Source organism: Mustela nivalis (genome assembly GCF_964662115.1).
Source record: "Mustela nivalis genome assembly, chromosome: 1".
In the NCBI taxonomy this organism is placed as follows: Eukaryota; Metazoa; Chordata; class Mammalia; order Carnivora; family Mustelidae; genus Mustela; species Mustela nivalis.
In genome coordinates, this window is record NC_139020.1 from 116,720,116 (window position 1) to 116,738,931 (window position 18,816).

The 18,816-nt window shown below is 46.2% G+C and overlaps 1 protein-coding gene across 2 annotated transcripts in view; it reads left to right on the top strand.

Annotated features, from left to right (window-relative positions):
* The window catches only part of MUC13 (mucin 13, cell surface associated), a 30,375-nt gene extending 18,777 nt beyond the window's left edge, over nucleotides 1-11,598 (top strand). The window contains exons 7-13 of one of the 2 annotated variants that reach the window (XM_082700024.1): nucleotides 3,162-3,322; nucleotides 3,804-3,923; nucleotides 4,237-4,369; nucleotides 5,016-5,053; nucleotides 6,079-6,163; nucleotides 8,254-8,455; nucleotides 10,350-11,598. In XM_082700024.1, coding sequence (XP_082556150.1) covers nucleotides 3,162-3,322; nucleotides 3,804-3,923; nucleotides 4,237-4,369; nucleotides 5,016-5,053; nucleotides 6,079-6,163; nucleotides 8,254-8,455 — 739 coding nt within the window. In that variant the 3' untranslated portion in view covers nucleotides 10,350-11,598. The remainder of the gene's footprint in view (nucleotides 1-3,161; nucleotides 3,323-3,803; nucleotides 3,924-4,236; nucleotides 4,370-5,015; nucleotides 5,054-6,078; nucleotides 6,164-8,253; nucleotides 8,456-10,349) is intronic. The other variant, XM_082700025.1, reaches the window with a different exon arrangement.
* The last annotated feature ends 7,218 nt before the right edge of the window (nucleotides 11,599-18,816 follow it).

Below are 18,816 nucleotides of genomic sequence, written 5' to 3' on the forward strand. Positions count from 1 at the left end.
GAGCACTGGAGGGGGCTGTGCTTCCAGTGTCACACTGACCCTGGCCTGGATGGGCTGGTGGTAGCTTGGGGCAGCAAGATGCTGCCTGTGATTGTCTCCTTAGCAACTTGGACACATGGCCCAGGGTCTCCCTCGAACCAGTTGGTTTGGTTTCATTCCTTGGCTAAAACCACACCTGGTCAACCCCTAGAATGTGCATTCCAGAGAAGGAATGGCTCACAGTCGTCTCTTTTCTCATGGGATGGGAAGTAAGAGAGACAAGAATATCCCAGTCACAACCTAGCTACTGAGGGGCCAGCAGTGAGCTCTTTCTGCAGGAATAACAAGCAATTACTGAGCATATCCATATGCAGTGACCAGTGCTGGATGCCACCTGGGGACCTAGAGAGTCAGAGGAGTCTCACAAAGTTAGTGATTCCATCATGGCCTTCTCTGAAGCATATCAATACACGTGCACTACAGGCTGGGGAAAGAAGGTTCTAAGGTGAATGGAGTTGTACAGAAAAGGCAGCCCTAATTACATTTTAGGGTTCTCCTAATCTGTCTTGATGAGCTTTGTCAGATCCTTTGTGGAGTAAGACACGGCATACCTGTTCGATACACACACGTTCAGAGGAGACCTCCTATAAAGGTGGTGAGGTTGGAACTTGGCAGTGAACAAGGGGCCAATGCAGTTGGTAGCCAAGAGGCCAGTGAGCAGCCTGATGGGGGAGGCATGGGGCTCACATGGCGAGAGGAAGACACCAGTGGAGGCCCTGAAGCTGGATGTGGGTACGCGACAGACACCTGCTGGAGTGCCGTGCATTGTTTCTATCTGTGTCACTTCTAGAAGAGGGAACCCTACAAGTGTGATAGAAAGCTGGTCCCATTAGATCATGGTGGGGAGGTTCCCTGATACTGTTGCATACATTTCCTTTTTAAAGGACTTACTGAAAGGGAGCCAGGAGCGTTCAGAGGCAACCTTCTACATAAGAGAGGGTTTCAGAGATGCATCAGCTCGGGTACCCCAGGGGATGTGCAGGGCCTTCTCTCACCTAGAAAGGCATTTCTTCAGCTCTGGTCCAGTGCCCTCTGCTCCCTGAGCTCTTTATCTATGACACCAATGTTGGAATCGGAAGGATCCTCAGAATTTCTCTCTCAAATCTCTCTTCAGAAAGAGGAGGCAGGCTTGGGGAAGCTGTGACTAGTTTCATTACAAGCCTACTGCCCTGATCATTTATGCTATGTCATTTGTCATTAAATATGTGGTGGTTCCATTGTTCCTTTCATTGTAATATCTTGCCCTCTAAATTGGAGCATGCTCTAGTAGCTTCTTTGAATGAACTGTGCATGGCATTTCTTTCCTATCCTCACTGCAAAAAGATACCAGAGATTTCTGGTCATTTTCAACTGATAAAGAATGACTTGTATCAAATACCCTTTTCTCACTGCCCTGTATATTCCCTAGCCACCCCTAAATCCTATCATGAATGAATTGTTTTACTTTAGAATCTGAAGCCCATTTTGTTTCGGGAGACTTCCTTTGGTGATGACTGTTCCTAAACACAGAATTTGGTTCCGATTTTGGATTTTCTTGATTGTCCTGAAGAACTAACATAGCTGTAAACATTTTCTTTTTTTAAAGATTTTATTTATTTATTTGACAGAGAGGTCACAAGTAGGCAGAGAAGCAGGCAGACAGAGAAAGAGAGGGAAGCAGGCTCCCTGCTGAGCAGAGAGCCTGATGCGGGACTCGATCCCAGGACCCTGAGATCATGATCTGAGCTGAAGGCAGAGGCTTAACCCACTGAGCCACCCATGTGACCCTGTAAACATTTTCTAAGTAGGTTGGCTATGTTTCCAAGCTTCTGATGTTTATTCAAAAGTCAGAATGGAAAAAAAAGAAAACAGGAAAAATATATCATGAGTCTTAAAAATGCATACCACAGGTTGAAGAGGGAAGGAGTTTTTGAAAGTCCTTTTTTCCCCTCCCTCTCTCTCTCTCTTTTTTTTTTAAGATTTTATTTATTTATTTGATAGACAGAGATCACAAGTAGGCAGAGAGGCAGGCAGAGAGAGACGGAGAAGCAGGCTTCCTGTGGATCAGAGAGCCCAATGCGGGGCTCTATCCCAGGACCCTGAGATCATGACCTGAGCCGAAGGCAGAGGCTTAACCCACTGAGCCACCCAGGTGCCCCCCACCATCTCTTTTAGTGGTTGTATCACTTGATTCCTCTTAGATGGTGGAAGAATTAGAACTTGGCACGGCAGTTCTTAGGGCCCCAAACTGTAGTGTTCATGTCTTGCTCATCGCAGGCACTTGGTATCTGGGACTCTGATGGTGTTCTGTACCCCTGCTCCCTACGCCCCACCCTCCCTGTTTCAGTCTATCACGAGTACCAGCTCAGCAGGAGACCTACTCTCCATTTTCTACAGAAAGGGGCAAGTTTCAGATGTTCTGTGTTCTACTTTTGGTTAGCTGCAGACTTCTAGCTCCTAAAAAGGATTGTCCACAAGGTTTCTCAGTATCCTTCAGCAGGACATCGTTTGGCTGGAGATTACTGCTGAGCACACATTGGAAGAAAGCCAGATCTCTGGGCCTATAAATCGCCATCTTCCTGCACCCTCAGGCCCACCGTATTCGGGCCCCAGTTATGGATATAGGAGAGTGGATCGGGACTAGAGCTGGGAGGGGTGGCTGGGTGGGTCAGTTGGTTGAGCATCTGCCTTTAGCCCAGGTCGTGATCCTGGAGTCCTGGGATCAACCGCCACATTGGGCTCTCTGCTCAGCAGGGAGTCTGGTTCTCCCTCTGCCTCTGTGATCTCTCTTGATCTCACTCTCTCTCAAATAAATAAATAAAAATCTTTTTTAAAAGGGGAGTGGTAGTGCGGCTGGGAGTCTCAGATGGTTAAGTGTCTGCCTTCTGCTCAGGTCATGATCTCCAGTTCTGGGATCAAGCCCCATATCAGGCTTCCAGCTCAGTGGGGAGTCTACTCCCTCTCCCTATTCCTCTCCCCCTGCTTGTGCTCTCTCTCTCTCTCTCTCAAATGAATAAATAAAATCTTAAAAAAAAAAAAAAAAGGACTAGAGCTGGGAGACTGGGGAGTCTGAGAGGTTTTGAAGACCGGTCTGTGGACCTTTTAGTTCAGTTCATCAAGTGATGGATTCCTTTCATTTTCAGCATCTCGCCTTCAGCAAGATCAGAGATGCGTGCTGGCGACAGTGCTGTTGTGGTTGAGGTCTTAAACATCTTCGCAGAAACTACAAAAGAAAATGAGACGACTGTGTCTGAATCCATTACAAATGCAACTCATAACGGCACGAGTGGTATAAAATACGATGGTAAGCATTCAGTACTTTTCTTCGAAGTCCTTTTGGTGAACATTTCTATTCTCTATGAGAAGCAGGGGGGAAGAAAAGCAGGAGTCTTGAATCCACAGATGGGCCCTGTTCCAGTTAACTAGTCATTCCTCCTCCCTCTCTTCCTTTGCTTGGTTCTATCCTTTCCAGCCGCCTCCCAAGCCAAGTCATCACACTGACCGGTTAGTTTGCTTCTCTCTTTGGAAGGTAGGAAGAAAGGAGAAACAAGGCTTTATACCAAGGTGTAGCTTCCAGATGATCCCAGAAAGCCTTCCTTGCCCGGTGTTTCCTTCAGGCTGACTCGTCAGCCCCCAGCACAGCTGGAACAATTCACTTTTGCTAGGTTACAAAGCACCCCTAAGCTTAGTGGCCTGAAAAAAACCACCATTTATTTATTGCCTTGCCGTAATTCCCCTTCCTTTTGTCTTGCTGACCATATTTTCGAATTGTCTCTGCCTCTCAGCTCGAAGTCTGTGTGATTACTATGGTTGTGAACCAGAGGAAGACCACTGTAGCAATAATTTGCTGTGTAAATGCAAGCAGGGGATGGAAAGACCTAATGCCCAGGTCCCTGTGTGTGTGGGTGAGTGTTCCACTTGCTTGTAAGTGTTCTTTGCAACCCATGTGTTCTCTTCTTTTGCATTTGCAAAATATGAGCTTTACTGCTCATGTTTCCATGTGCATTCCAGAGTCTGAGGGGTGTGGAGATGGGCTTTAGACACATGGACCTGGTGAGGCAGCTCATATGCCTCTTACAAGGACTGTTTGGGTACGCAGCTAGGGAACACCTCGCTTTACCCAGGAAAAACAGTATTAAAAAATCATGTTCTGTGGCATAGCACTTTGGGGGTCAAAGGGGTTGTTTCTGAAAATAACTCAGAAATTTTCTTTTGAAGCTTCTGCTGTCAGGTGTCCCGACACTTGCAGTGCAGACCACAATAAGCAATGCTTAGTGAACAAGAACACTGGGAAGCCTGAATGCGTGTGCCTGCCAGGCTACAAAGAAAGTGATGGCGGGATCTGTCAAGAGTAAGAGAAGTCACTCCTTTCTCATCTTCCCACAACAAGAGCTAGCCACAAGGGATGGATGTATAGCATATGCATGGGTTGGAGTGCTGCCATACGTTGGTAGGTGTAAGAGCACCATCCTGTAATCGTTATCGGCATTGACAGTTCTAGAACATTCTCTGTGTGCCGGAACCGTGCTAGGTAATACGCATCACACAGCAACACTGTCAGGAACAAATTCGTTTCCCATTTGCCAGAGAGCAAAGTGAAGCTCAGAGAATGTCAGTAATAAGCCCCAGCTTCCAGGCAGCAGTTGAGTGGCAGAGCCATGTGGCCTTGCCCCCGAGGGGACTCACAATGCTCTGTGCCTCTGGGCTTCAGCTTAGTTTGAATTGCTGGATCTCCCTGAAGCTCAGAGGATGGAGGGTTCTGTCAGTAGGAAATGGGACCACTTGGAACTGTGTCCCCTTTTCTGCCTTCCAGAGCTCCATGGAAGGTGCTCACCTGGAGGAGTGGGAGGACAAGGAAAGGCAGCGGAAGAGGAGAAGGAGAAGGGGGAGCAGGTAGAATGAAAGGCAGATGGAAAGGAAGACATGGCAGTTGGGTGGGAACTCTGATGTGTTCCTCACAGAGACTCTACACCGTGGTTTCCATTCTTGTATCTTAGGTGTGCGTTTGGTTACAGTGGAGTTCACTGTGAAGACCGTGAGTATAAAAGTTTTGCTTTGTTATTAAGCTTCTGAGAAATAGGGAACACATTCAGAATTCTGCCCAGGATTCAAAGTCTCTGGTTCCCTTCAAAAAGAGCTAAAAAATCTGCCTACATTCTCTGTTCTGCATCATGCCAGCCCATGCCTGCCTTGCAGTCATAGGCAGCAGCCCCTCCGTTAAAGCAGATGGCAGAACCCGGCCCAAGAGGTGGGTTCTCGACTTGGCCAGACCAGAGAAGGGCGTCCTGTCATTCTATTCATTTTCTCTTACTAGCAAGGATAAAAGACAAGTATATTCCAAAACTGTTTGTGGTTGTAGGAGAGCAGGACTAAAAACCCTTTAAATACTCAAGTCTTTTTGTCCCCAAGCTGTTTACTAGCTTGTGATATGTTGTTGCCAGTTCAGTTGCTTTTAAGTTGATTTTAATAACATTTCACTTCATGTATCAAAAATATTTTTCAATATGTCATCATTGTAAGAGTTACATGACAATTTTTTTTTTCCTCTTATACCTTGTGTTTGAAATCTGCCATGTGCTTAGGCAACCTCATAGCCACATTTGCCATGCTCTATAGTGTGAGAGAATACAGGTAGCCATGAGCCCTCCCCCCACTAATTCTTGCAAGCCTCTGTTAGTGACAAAATGTAACTCTAGCCTCATTCGTCCTGCTTATCAGCAAGATGAGACTCGTGGGTAGCCAGAGGCAGCAGAGCTTAGGAAGAGATGCATCCCTCTGTTGAGATCTCATCTCCACAGAGCCCAGGAAGGCCCTGCCCCCAGACCGCTGCTGCCTCTGTGTCTACCGTCTTCTTTTATGTGACAAGGCAGCCTCTTTGATTGGGTTCTAAGGACATAGTAGTGGGGGTGGCGCTAAAGGAGATGAGCCACCCCTCCCCCAGCCTGCCCCCCAAGCTGGCCCTGGTGGGGGTGGGAACTGCTGGGAGCACTGGGATCTGTGCAGTACCCAATGGGGGTTGCTTTTGGGAGGCTGTGCCTACTCTTTGCTTTTCCTTTTCAGAATTTCAGCTGATCCTCACTGTCGTGGGCAGCATTGGTGGTGCCCTCATTCTCTGCCTGATGATCGCACTGATTGTCTTATCAAGGTACGGAGGGGCGCATCCCTTTCCCTAGGGCACATCACCACCAGCATCATGCTCAGTCTTGCTGGGGCAAAAGAAGGGAGATAAGGCAAAACCTCTCTAGTACTGTTGGCTCTTTCTCTTGCCTTCATTTGCTTTGGCTTATGGAAGCCATACATGATTACTGAAGAGAACAGAAAAATGTGTAAAGGAGCACAATTTAAAAATCACTCAGAACTTATCTACCCTGAGACAACTAATATTTTGGCATATTCTTTCCAGATTTTTTCTTTTCAAATGATTTTTTTCCTTTTATTTTTTTTAAGATTTTATTTATTTGACAGAGGGAGACACAGTGAGAGAAGGGACACAAGCAGGGGGAGTGTGAGAGGGAGAAGCAGGCTTCCCGCTGAGCAGGGAGCCCAATGTGGGGCTCGATCCCAGGACCCTGGAATCATGACCTGAGCTGAAGGCAGATACTTTAATGACCAAGCCACCCAGGCTCCCCTCAAATGGTATTACAGATATAATTTTGTGTCCTTTGTGTGGGTTTTGTTTGTTTGTTTTTAGAGAGAGACAAGCATGTGCCAGGGGTGGGAGGGAAGGCAGAAGGAGGAATACCAAGAGCGTGGAGCTTGACTCAGGGCTCAGTCTCACAACCCTGAGATCATTACCTGAGCTGAAACCAAAGAGTCAGACATTTAACCAACTAAGCCACTCAGGTGCTCCATCCTTTGTGTTAAAAAGAATACATCGTTGAACAGCTTAACAAGGTCTGTTTTTACTTAATTGTATAATGTGACCTAACAACCATTATCTGATGGCCCTGAAACTCTCCATTAGTAGTTTTCAGCCCCACTCTTGTTGTCAAGGATCATTCGTCAAGGCCCTGGGCCCAGTACCCTGTGGCAGGGGCCCGACCTGGGCTTCAGCTGAGCCCTATGCCTTGTTCTCTCTGCAAAGCCATTTTGCAGGTGCCTTAAGCGCTCTTCCGAAGAACTTGCGTAGAGTCCTTTCATTTATTCAACAAATATTTAGATAAATTTCCCTGCATTAACTGGGAGAAAGAACACTGTTATCTCTATTCCATTCGAAATGTGCCAAGTCGGGATGCACTTTGGTAAAAACAAGCTGCTTGTGGGTGACACTTCGCTCATATCTTATATTTTGGCAAAAGAGGTATTTTTGTATGATAATGTGAGAGGATAAATAGATATTGTTTCTTTTTTATTAGTCGAGTTTGATATTAACTCTTCCCGACAGCCTTTATTACAAGGACGCAAAGCTGTGAACCGGAAGTGTGACCTTCCCTTTTCTAGGAAGATGGCCAGAACATTCTGTTCTGGAGCAAGGCTGTCTCCTCCTTTCGTAGGAGGATTGCCTATCTGTCTTGGGTTTCCAGCATCCTCAGGGGCTGTGTGTGGAACTTTGTGACCCCACGACGGCTATGTTTCTCAGCTCCTGCTTCCTGCTGCAGAGCGAGGCTGGCTCCTAGTTCAGCCTCAGGTTCATCGTTCCTGGGAGCACATCAAGAATTATTAATTGTTTGCCCATTCCAGAGAGAATGAAGCTTCTCTCCTCCTCTCCTTTCCTTAGTTAGACAGGAGTGCTCCTAAAGGGCGGGAATTCTTCCATAAGCTGGGCTGGCTCCTGGGTTCACAGGGTGAGTGGGTCCTCCCTTTAACATTTCCGGTAGGAGACAGTCATTCTGGGAGTGCCCTGTGGGCATTAATATTATTAGCAAAATTTGCATGAGACCAACTGAACTGGATGGCAGTGTTGGATCAGTGTTAACATTCTGGTGTTAATGTTTACAGAGAGCTTTTGAGGAGACTGTCCTAAAACTTAGGGAATGTACAGTGAACAAAGTAGTGAAGCATTATGGGTAGTGGGGTGTCAGGTATAAACGCTTATTCTTAATGTTGCAGAAATGGTAACAGTTGGGGAATCTGGGTGGGGGCCCATCGAAGCTCTGTATAATTTTTGGTGTGTACCTTATATGTAAATTTGAGATTATTTCAAAATTTGAAAAAAATTTTTTTAAAAAGAATACTAACATTTGCTTCAAGGAACTTTCTGCCATTGTCAAATCCTAATTCTTATCACCCTTATAGCTCAAAGAACAAAAACAAGAATATTGAAGAAGAGAATTTGATTGAGAACGACTTTCAAAATCTGAGACTGCAGCAGACGACGACAGGCTTCAGCAATCCCGGAGCAAATGGGAGCATCTTCCCTAAAGTCAAAGCAAATGTCCCTGGTCAGCCACAGAATCCCTATGTGCACCAGAGAAGCTTGCCTCGCCCTGACTACTAGGTGAGTCAGTGGGCTGGAGAGGGAGTGGGATGCCCAGGGCAGAGCAGGGACAGGGACCAGACCATTGTATCTTCATGTCCTGGCTGCAGGTTGTTTTGTTTGTTTGTTTGTTTTTGCTTTCTGATCAAAAGGGAAAGATCGGAGAATGCCCCCTCCTCTTGTTTTTGTTTTCGTGTTTTGTTTTGTTTTGTTTTTAACTCCCTCTTATTGTTAAGTGGCCACCACTTGGTCCCTAACACTGACCATCTACGTGACTTGTAGACGCATCACTTAATTTCTCTGACCTTCTGTGTCCTCAGCTATAAAAAAAGAAAAACAATTTAGATGCCCTTAAGGTCCCTTTACTTTATAAACTTTTCCAGATAGGACTCCAGTCATTGTGATGACAGTTTCCAAGCTGTTTGAGGATCTAGGACCCAGGTCAGGGAAGAACTGTTGGATGTAAACAGGGTTCTGTCCCATCCTTCTAGCCTGCCCTTGTCAAGGCAGATCTCTCCTTTCCTCCCCACCCAGACCTCAAGGCATAACCCAGTCAGTTTCTACAGAGATAAGGCAAGTGGGGCTGGTGCTGTTTTATTTCCCTTGAGAGGACTTTCAAGGAGCATAGCTTGTGTTCATTAGATTTGTATTGGATAATTGTCCTGGCCTTGCTTACTGTGGTCTGAGTGAATCTTTAAGAAGCAACTTTGATGGGGAAGGGAGCCAAGGGAACTGAGCTAGAAGGAGGGAAGTTGGTGGGGGGAGAGAAAAAGAGAAGAGAGAGGTTAAAAGAAGAGCAGCAAGGGGAGAAATTACTTCCTAAAGAAGTAAGAACAGGGGAGGGAGGGAGAGAGGGAGGGGGGGAGGAACGCCTAACTTCCAGAAGAGTTGAAAAATAAAGAGGGTGGAGGAGGTAAAGGCAGCTGGGGTGCGGCAGAGGCAGCTGAGGAAGGGGGCAGGGGCTCCGCATTCTCTGTGCACATTTCTCTTCTGCAGACTTCCCTGGGCGAGCACACTGCCCGCTGAGGCTCTCAAGTCACTATGACCGTTCTGGGAAAACCTGCCTTGTTTCTGTTTTGAAATTCCATGATTTATTTTTTAAAGATTTTTATTTATTTATTTGACAGACAGAGATCACAAGCAGGCAGAGAGGCAGGCAGAGAGAGAGAGAGGAAGGGAAGCAGGCTCCCTGTTGAGCAGAGAGCCCGATGTGGGACTCCATCCCAGGACCCTGAGATCATGACCTGAGCTGAAGGCAGAGGCTTTAACCCACTGAGCCACCCAGGCGCACCCCCCATGATTTATTTTGCACATGAAGTTCTCTTTAGTCGTAGAAGTCATTAGTTTCATGTGGGTACAAAGGGTTGACTCACACGAGGCGTGCCATGTTGGGCCAGACACGTGGTCTAGTCCTCAACAGCCAAGAGCCCGAGTTCTGTGGGAAAGCCTGCTGGCTCCACCCAAGGGGAACCTTAACTGGCAGACTCCTTACAAACCTCCCTTCCTCCTTATGGAGGAGCCTTCACATCAAGCATCCTCTCTAAAGAGAACGCCTTAGAGGCAAAAATAAGCATGGGATTTAGAGCATGGGTTTGGCGCCTTGCCTCTTCTGTTAACTTGCATCAGCTATGTGATTTTGGATAAGTTACTTACTTCTCTGAGTTTGTTTTCTCATCTGTGACATGGACATAAGGATTTTTATCTCATAGGAGAAAAATCAGATAAGCTACTATGGACAGAGAACCTAGAACAGTGACTGTTCTAATTTAAAAAATAGTATTCAAACAGTGTTACTTGAAGTAATGGTACAAGTGTGTTAATCTGCTCTTTCTCAGATAGATCTGTTGTAGTACTTCTTTTCTAAGAGTTTGTTTTGTTTATTTCCCCATCTTTCTCTTTCTCTCTTTTTGTCTAGAAGGGTAACAACTGGGCACCCTCCGGGGCCCTCGACCCAGTATCTGAGCTTTTGTTTTGAGTGTTTAAAAGACTAACGGAGAAGCAAGCAGCCATGAAGATCTGGCCTTCGGAATTCCTCTGCCACCCAGCACCCAGCCTCTCTGGATGGAAGTTGTGACTGTTTGCAACAGATGCAGCTTGTTCGCTATGTACCTATCAAATTGAATGCACATAGATGCTGTTAGCACTTGTAAGACAGATGATTTTGTCCAATCAGTACAATGGTTAGGTTTTTTTTTTTTTTTTTTTTTCCTGGTGGGGCAACAATAACCATTTCCAATCTAGAGGAAAACCCCCAGGATTGTGGACTCCCGGGAGAATGTGGCTCTGAGTTGATCACCTGCAGATCTGTGACCTGATTCTGAGCGACTCTGAGGCGTCAGCTATGGAGGTCCCCGGGTGTGGGAAGAAATACCATCTTTTAAGGTTCTCGGGCTCATTCTCTACTAAGTTAAATAGGATGCTACTTCTGTCCCTCCAGTGTAGGCATTTCATGACCCTTGCCCTGCCGGGAACCTATGACCTGGCCTCACACCAAGGACACAGAAGAAAAGACACGTCTCTCAGCCTGCCCAGGAGGGCAGGATCATTTTGATGTTAATTAGAAGGCCAGGACTAGAACTGCCCACCATGGAGTACATTCTAGAGTTTCTGAAATGCCAGGAACTGGTAGAGGCAGAGGAGGAAAAAACAAAAATAAAAACCATAGCCAGGAGTAGGAGGAACAGAGGCAGAAGGAAGCTGGGCTGGCAGGATGAGTACAGGACGGTGCACGTGGGGTCCACCTTGGTCCTCAGATCCCCCTCCTCGATGAGCGAACGGACATTTCCTCCGATTCATGTCCTGCCCACAACTTGGAGCCTAAGGAAGTGTGAAAAGAACACGCCAGGAGCGAGAGCTGGAAGACACTTTGAAACTGCAGATTCTATTTGGCTGATGGGGAAAGAGGAAAGATCCTGCCAAGCTGCTCAGGATCTGGATGTCCGGCCTTGGGACGCAGACTCCAAAGCTCCTTCACGGAGGCCTCGGCCTCCTCTGTGGCCGGCCACCAGCGTGCACACAGCTACAGCCAGCACGCACTTTCTTTAATGTTAATAGTGTCCTTGTTTGTATCTAATGTCTGGTCCCCTTACAAATTATTTTTATTTGTTATTATTATTTGTTCTTACTATTAACTGTAAGAGGTAATGAATAAAGTGTCTTTGGTAGATGGTGTCCTTCCTTGTGTCCTTCCTTACCTTTAGAGCGGTTAGGAGATGCCGAGGGAGAGGGAGAGAGAATCTTAGTCATCCTCCCCGCTCGGCACAGAGCCGACATGGGGCTTGATCGCACTACCCTGAGGTCATAACCTGAGCTGAAATCAAGAGCCTGACACTCAACCGAATAAGCCACCCGGGTGCCTCTAGGCTCACTTCCAATAACAGACATGACACATGGCAAACCAGACTGACTGATATCTGTAGCCCTTGTTAGGGGCTGTTAGACCACCCAGGGTAATTCTTTAATCGTGTAGTAGATGTTTCTGGCTGCTGTCCCTTGAACATCCTACTTCTCTCCCATTATGAAGCTGCCAAGCATTTTGGGTGGGGACCATTCTGACCCCCAGTTCCAAGGGCCCAAGCCAATCAGTGGAACCCCATTCTCCCTGTTGTTGATGGGTTTAGTGATCACATGTTATAAGTGGATGCAGTTAGAATAAAGCCTAGGACACCTGGGTGACTTGGTCGGTTGGGCGTTCTGCTTTCAGCTCTGGTTACGGTTCCAGATTCCTGGAATTGAGTCCTGCATCAGGCTTCCTGCTTGGTGGGGAGCCTGCTTCTCCATCTCCCTCTACCTGCTGCTCTGCCTACTTGTGATCTCTCTCTCTTTCTGTCAAATAAAGAAAATCTTAAAAGAATAAGGCTTAAATTTTACTAGGAGGCTTGGAGAAAGAGAAACTCTTTGTTCTCTTGACAAGGTGGGCTTGAGGATATGAGGCCTTGGACTGCTTCAGTTTCGCTGAGCAGACATTCTCCTAGCAGAGCTAAGAGAACCATGGAAAAATGGGGCAGGAGTCCTGATCAGACCATGCCTGAAGCATCTGGAGTTTACTCTTGGTCCACTGTGTGGAGCTGAACGCATCCTCACTGACACCACTTGGCTTTACTCTTGTGTTCACAAGGCTAGGGGGTAAATGGGATTAAAGAAACACCCTTAGGAGCTCTTAATACCTATAAAGACATTAGATATTCATCAGGTCATAGCAACAGAAGTAATGTAGATGTAACTTAAAATGGTTGACCTTTTTAAAAAAATATATTTTATTTATTTATTTGAGAAAGACAGCGAGAGAAAGCATGAACTAGGAGGAGAGGGAGAAATAGGCTCCCCGCTAAGCGGGGAGCCTGACAGGGCTAGATCCCAGGACAGGACCTGAGCCAAAGGCAGACTTAACTGACTGAGCCACCCAGGAGTCCCAGATTGGCTGACCTTATAACATGCCATCACAGACTTTATTCCTGACCTGCATGTTACCTCTACATTTTAGGATGATTTTTTTCCCCCAAGATTTTATTTATTTGACAGAAAGAGATCACAAGCAGGCAGAGAGGCAGGCAGAGAGAGAGAGGAAGAGAAGCAGGCTCCCTACCAAGCGGAGAGCCTGACGTGGGGCCCCATCCCAGGACCCTGAGATCATGACCCAAGCTGAAGGCAGAGGCTTTAACCCACCAAGCCTTGAGAGAGAGTGTGTGAACATGGGGGGAAGGGAATGGAAAAAGCAGACTTGGGGATCATGACCTGAGCCAAAGGCGGACACTTAACCGGCTGAACCACCCAGGTGCCCCTACATTTGAAGATCATTCTGGATTCATTGTTAGAAGTAGGCTGTTTGAACCTCTCTTCTAAAGAGTCCCCCCTTCCTTGTGGCATACTGGACCTCAGCGTGCCAGTTTCCATCACTTTGCAAATGTCCTGGGCCATACGAATTCTGGCTTCATGACCAGAGTATCACCCATTTCTCACAGACTCTCGTTGCTATTGTTTAAATAGAAGGAATTCTCCAAATACATGTGTAATGTTCATGAAATGACATTCACATTCAAAGCTGTTTGAGTCTTACATAATATGACCTACAATTCATTTGTTTCTGCTCACTGGGAACTTCGTGAAGTTTTCCACACTTACTGTCCGCCAGCCTTGGAGGGCTGTCAGAACAGACTTTCTAAGATGCAAATCTGGTCATCATGCTCCCTTGCTTGAGGCTTTCAGGGCTTCTCCACTGAGAGAACAAACCTCACAGAACTAAGGCAGACTCTCCTGGCTCATGTCTCCTGGTGACCGGGCTGCCACCACCAACTGCTCCAACTTTGCTGAATCTCCCCACCCCACCAGAACCTGCTGTCCTGCAAACACACCTCCTCTTCATAACTCCATTTCTCCACTCATGCTGTTCCCTGCACTGGGAAAGCCCTTTCCTTAAAATCTTTTTTTTTTTTTTTTTAAGATTTTATTTATTTGTCAGAGAGAGAGAGAGAGCGCGCACACAAGCAGGCAGAGGCAGAGAGAGAAGCCGACTCCCTGCCGAGCAAGGAGCCTGATGTGGGACTCTATCCCAGGACCCTGGGATCATGACCTGAGCCAAAGGCAGTGGCTTAACCAACTGAGCCACCCAGGTGTCCCTAAAATCTTATTTTAAAAAACTCGGTGGCGGTGGGGGGAGTGCACCTGGGTGGCTCAGTCAGTTATGCGTCTCAGCAGGGAGTCTGCTTCTCCCTCTGCCTGCCACTCCCCCAGCTTGTGCTCACTCTCTCTCAAATAAATAAATAAAAACTTAAAAAAAAAAAAAAAAAAGCCCTTTCCTTCAACTATCTCATAATCACCTCCAGCTGTCTTGATCAGCGAAACCATCTCCTGTGACCAGCTTTTCCCAATCTTCTCCCACAGCCCTCTCCAGGAGAGGTATGCTTCCTTCCCATCCCAGCAGCACCCTGAATTTACTTCCCCTAGGAAGGAGGTGGCACACGGTGAGTCTGGGTTTCCTTCTCCCCAGGACAATACCTGGCATGGAATATTAAGTAATTGTGAAACAGCAATGTAAAGCCGGCGTATACTGGGCAAATTTCATGGCCAGTAGGTGGCGCTATATCCTTTGACTTCCAGAAAACCCAATTTCGGACCAGGGACTCTTCCAAAGGCTCTTTTGACGTCCTAAATTTTGATTGCACTAATCATTTCCCCTCGACTTTTCCCTGGTCTCTTCAAATGCTCGCTCTTGTGCCAGAGAAACATGAATGTTTTCACACTCATGATATTTGTGCCATTTTTACTGGGTCCTTAGAGATCAGACATGGTTCCCTTTATTGGCTCTAAAATACCTGAGTATTGAAGTAGTGAGTATTGAAGTAGTGTTAATATCATATTATGGTACATAAAATTTGTTACAACATTCAGATAATCAAGGTTTTCTTTCTTTCTTTTTTTTTTTTTTTTTTTTTTTTTTTTTGAGTGGGGAGGGGCAGAGGAAGAGGGAGAGGTTGAATCTTAAGCAGGCCCCATGCCCTTCTCTGAACCTGATCTGGGTAATATCTCAACCCTGAGATCATGACCTGAGCCGAAATCAAAGAGTTGAACACCTAACTGAGCCACCCAGGTACCCCATCAGTGTTTTATTTCATGGTGATTTTCCAAAGTAAAAAAAGGAATCCATTTTCACAGAAAAATTATTCAGTTAAGAAAACAAAATGTCACCAGTGGAAGGTCTCTTTCATCCACTCTCATGAGGTGAGCAGGTCTGGATGGGTTTTTTATTTTTTATTTTCATTTTTTATTTTTTACATTTTCAAAATTTAAATTCAATTAATTAACATATAATGTGTTATTAGTTTCAGAGATAGAGGTCAGTGATTCATCCGTCTTATATAACACCTAGTGCTCATAACATCACATGCCCTCCTTAATTTAATGTCCATCATTAAATGGACCCCCATCCCCCCACCTACCTCCCTTCCAGCAAACCTCAGTTTGTTTCCTATGATTAAGAGTCTCTTATGGTTCGTCTCTGTCTCTGGTTTTGTCTTGTTTTCATCTCTTCCCCTATGATCTTCTGATTTGTTTCTTAAATTCCATGTATCAATGAGATCATCTGATTAACTTATTTTGCTTAGCATAATACCCTCTAGTTCCATTCACATTGTTGCAAATGGCAAGATTTCGTTTTTTTGATGGCTGAGTAATATTCCTGTGTGTGTGTGTGTGTGTGTGTGTGTGTGTGTATACATCTTATTAACCTATTTGTCTGTCAGTGGACATCTGAGCTTTTTCCATAGTTTGGCTATTGTGGACATTGCTGCTATAAACATTGGGGTGCACGTGCCCCTTCAGATCACTACATTTGTATCTTTGGGGAAATACCCATTACTGGGCCGTAGGTAGTTCTATTTTTAACTTGTCAAGGAAACTCCATACTGTTTTCCAGAGTGGGTGCACCACCTTGCATTCCCACCAACAGTGCACAAGGGTTTCCCTTTCTCTGCATCCTCACCAGCATCGGTTGTTTCCTGACTTAACTAATTTTCTGGCTGGGTTTTTTAGAGAATGAGGTTGGGGAGAGGCCTGGGGTACAGTATGGGGGTCTTCCCCTCAACCTCCATGCTAGGAAATATGGCTTCTTCTATTCAAAGAAACTTGGGACAAAATCATCAAGGACTCAGAAATTCCTGCAAGCCTGATTTTCTGAGCCCACAGTATGACATATGGTCCACTGGAAGAATTTTCTTTTTCTTTTTTTTTTTTTTTTTTTTTATTTATCAGAGAGAGAGGGGGAGAGAGCGAGCACAGGCAGACAGAATGGCAGGCAGAGGCAGAGGGAGAAGCAGGCTCCCTGCTGAGCAAGGAGCCCGATGTGGGACTCGATCCCAGGACGCTGGGATCATGACCCGAGCCGAAGGCAGCTGCTTAACCAACTGAGCCACCCAGGCGTCCCCACTGGAAGAATTTTCTTCCGCCTCCAGGTGAGACAAGGAAAACATTCTGCAAAAGTCTATTCTGGAAGGTTTGCATTAGGTATTGAAGGATGAATCAGAGTTTACACGTTGGAAAAGATCAGGGATAAAGACTTCTGTGAAGAGGAAACACCAACGTGCAAAGGTGAGAGTGTTTTTGAGGCTGAAATGCCGGGTCTGGAGCAAAGGGCCTTGTGTGTTATATCCCCATTGGATTCCTAGACTTTTGGTTTCACCAAGTATGCACACTGCCTTATTTTTCTAAAAAGCAGGCTAAACAGCTACAATTGGTAAGGTATTTACTCAAGTCCTGTCTTCTGTAATAGTTATTTTTAATATTTTTTAAAGATTTTAATATATTAGAAAGAGAGAAAGATCGCAAGCAGCAGGGAAGAGTAGAGGGAGAAGCAGGTTCCCTGCTGAACAGGGAACCCAAGGCAGGGCTTGATCCCAGGACCCCAGGATCATGCCCTGAGCTAAAAGCAGATGCTTAACTGACTGAGCCACCCAGGCATCCCTCAAATCCTGTCTTCTGAGGTAGAGTAACTTGCAAGACCTCAGTGGTCTCTCTGGAAGGAGGGAGCCCAGCTTCCTCAAGTTATGGCTCCGCCTCGCGTCTAGCTTGGCTCTGTCCTGCACACCACTTGGAAAGCAGTGACTTGGGTGACTTCGACTAAGAGCCACAAACCCCCACAGCTAATTACAATTTGGCCTATTGATCTGAGGGTAAAAGGCCCTGTGTTTGCTGTCAGTGAAGATTTAATTGTGACTGGGGACGGATGCTGGAAGGGCATGCATGGCACTCACTGTAACAGAAGGCCCGCTGTAACCCTGGAGGGCCACCTTTTAGACACGACTTAGATGACTAGTAGGTCAGAGCTATTGCCCTTAAAAGTCATTTAGGTCCGCTTCCCAAACTTAGGAAGTAACAGGCAGATTCAATCAATAATTATTGAATGCCTACTATGTACCAGGAATTTTTAGATGCGTTTACTAATTTAACCTGCACACAGATATTTTCTAAAGTAATCACAAGACACCTATTAGATGACATTGCACTTTAGAAAATATTAGAATACTATAAATATTAGAATACTATAAATTTCTTTAAAATGCACTCAAATTATATTAAGACCATGTCGTAGTCACACTGACGATCAGAAATTCCAAATGAGGCAGGTGTCATATCATAGAAAGGAGAGGGGTCCCTGGAGTCAGAGATCTCAGCTCTGTCACTTATTAACACTTCTCCAAGCCCCAGTGTCCGAATGGGGGAGAATGAGGCGTGTCTTATGGCGGTTATTTGTATGAACGATACGTACTCGGCTGCGCACCATCCTCTGGGCGTTTCTGAATGTGCAGACACTTAGAACTGCATTTGTCTTCGTGAGGAAGCTGGAAACCCATGGAACTATTTGGAAATAGAATGGCTTGTAAGCCAGGGAGTCTCCTACACCTGTGCAACCAGCTTCCTACCTCCTTGTACCCGAGCTGACTGCTATGCTGGGCTGACCCAGCTCTGTGTCTTGGAGGCTGCCATGCTGGTCTGCTGTGATTCTTAGCCACATTTTAAAAAAAGATTTATTATACACACACACACACACACCACATATATATATGGAGAGAGAGAGCGAGAGAGAGAGAGAGTGAGAGAGAGAGCACATGAATGCTCACATGTGTGGCAGGAGGGGCAGAAGGAGATGGAGAGGGACAGTAGAGCCCAAAGTGGGGCTCAATCCCATGACCCTGAGATCATGAGCCAAGCTGAAATCAAGAGTCAGACGCGTGGGGCACCTGGATGGCTCAGTGGGTTAAAGCCTCTGCCTTCAGCTCAGGTCATGATCCCAGGGTCCTGGAATAGAGTCCCGCATCGGGCTCTCTGCTCAGTGGGGAGACTGCTTCTCTTCCTCTCTCTCTGCCTGCCTCTCTGCCTACTTATGATCTCTGTCTGTCAAATCAATAAGTAGAGTCTTTAAAATAAAAAAAAGTCAGATGTGGAACGGACTGAGCCACCCAGCCGCGTCTTGGGCAGACTCCCTACTGAGCTCAGAGCCTGCTTGGAGCTTGATCTCATGACCCTGGTATCATGACCTGAGCTGAAACCAAGAGTTGGATGCCTAACCAACTGAGCCACCAAGGCACACACCACACCAGCCACATTTTTTGAGTCAAGTGAAGCACGCCTTCTGGAAGCCTTGTGGCTGGAATGTTTATTTGAACCTAGGAGGAACCTCTGGAGGGCACTGCAGACATCATGTGTTATGATCTCTGAAATGGTAGAGTGGGTGGTGACCTACCTCTACCGAAGCTAGGAAAGAGGAAATTATCGAAGAAAGAGATTATAATCAGAGTAACTTAGCTAGGGAGCTGATGGAGGCTCCTGGGACATTATTTAAAGAGCCAGGGCAACTATTTGCAGAGGCTCCTCTCAAAACAAGTCCTCAC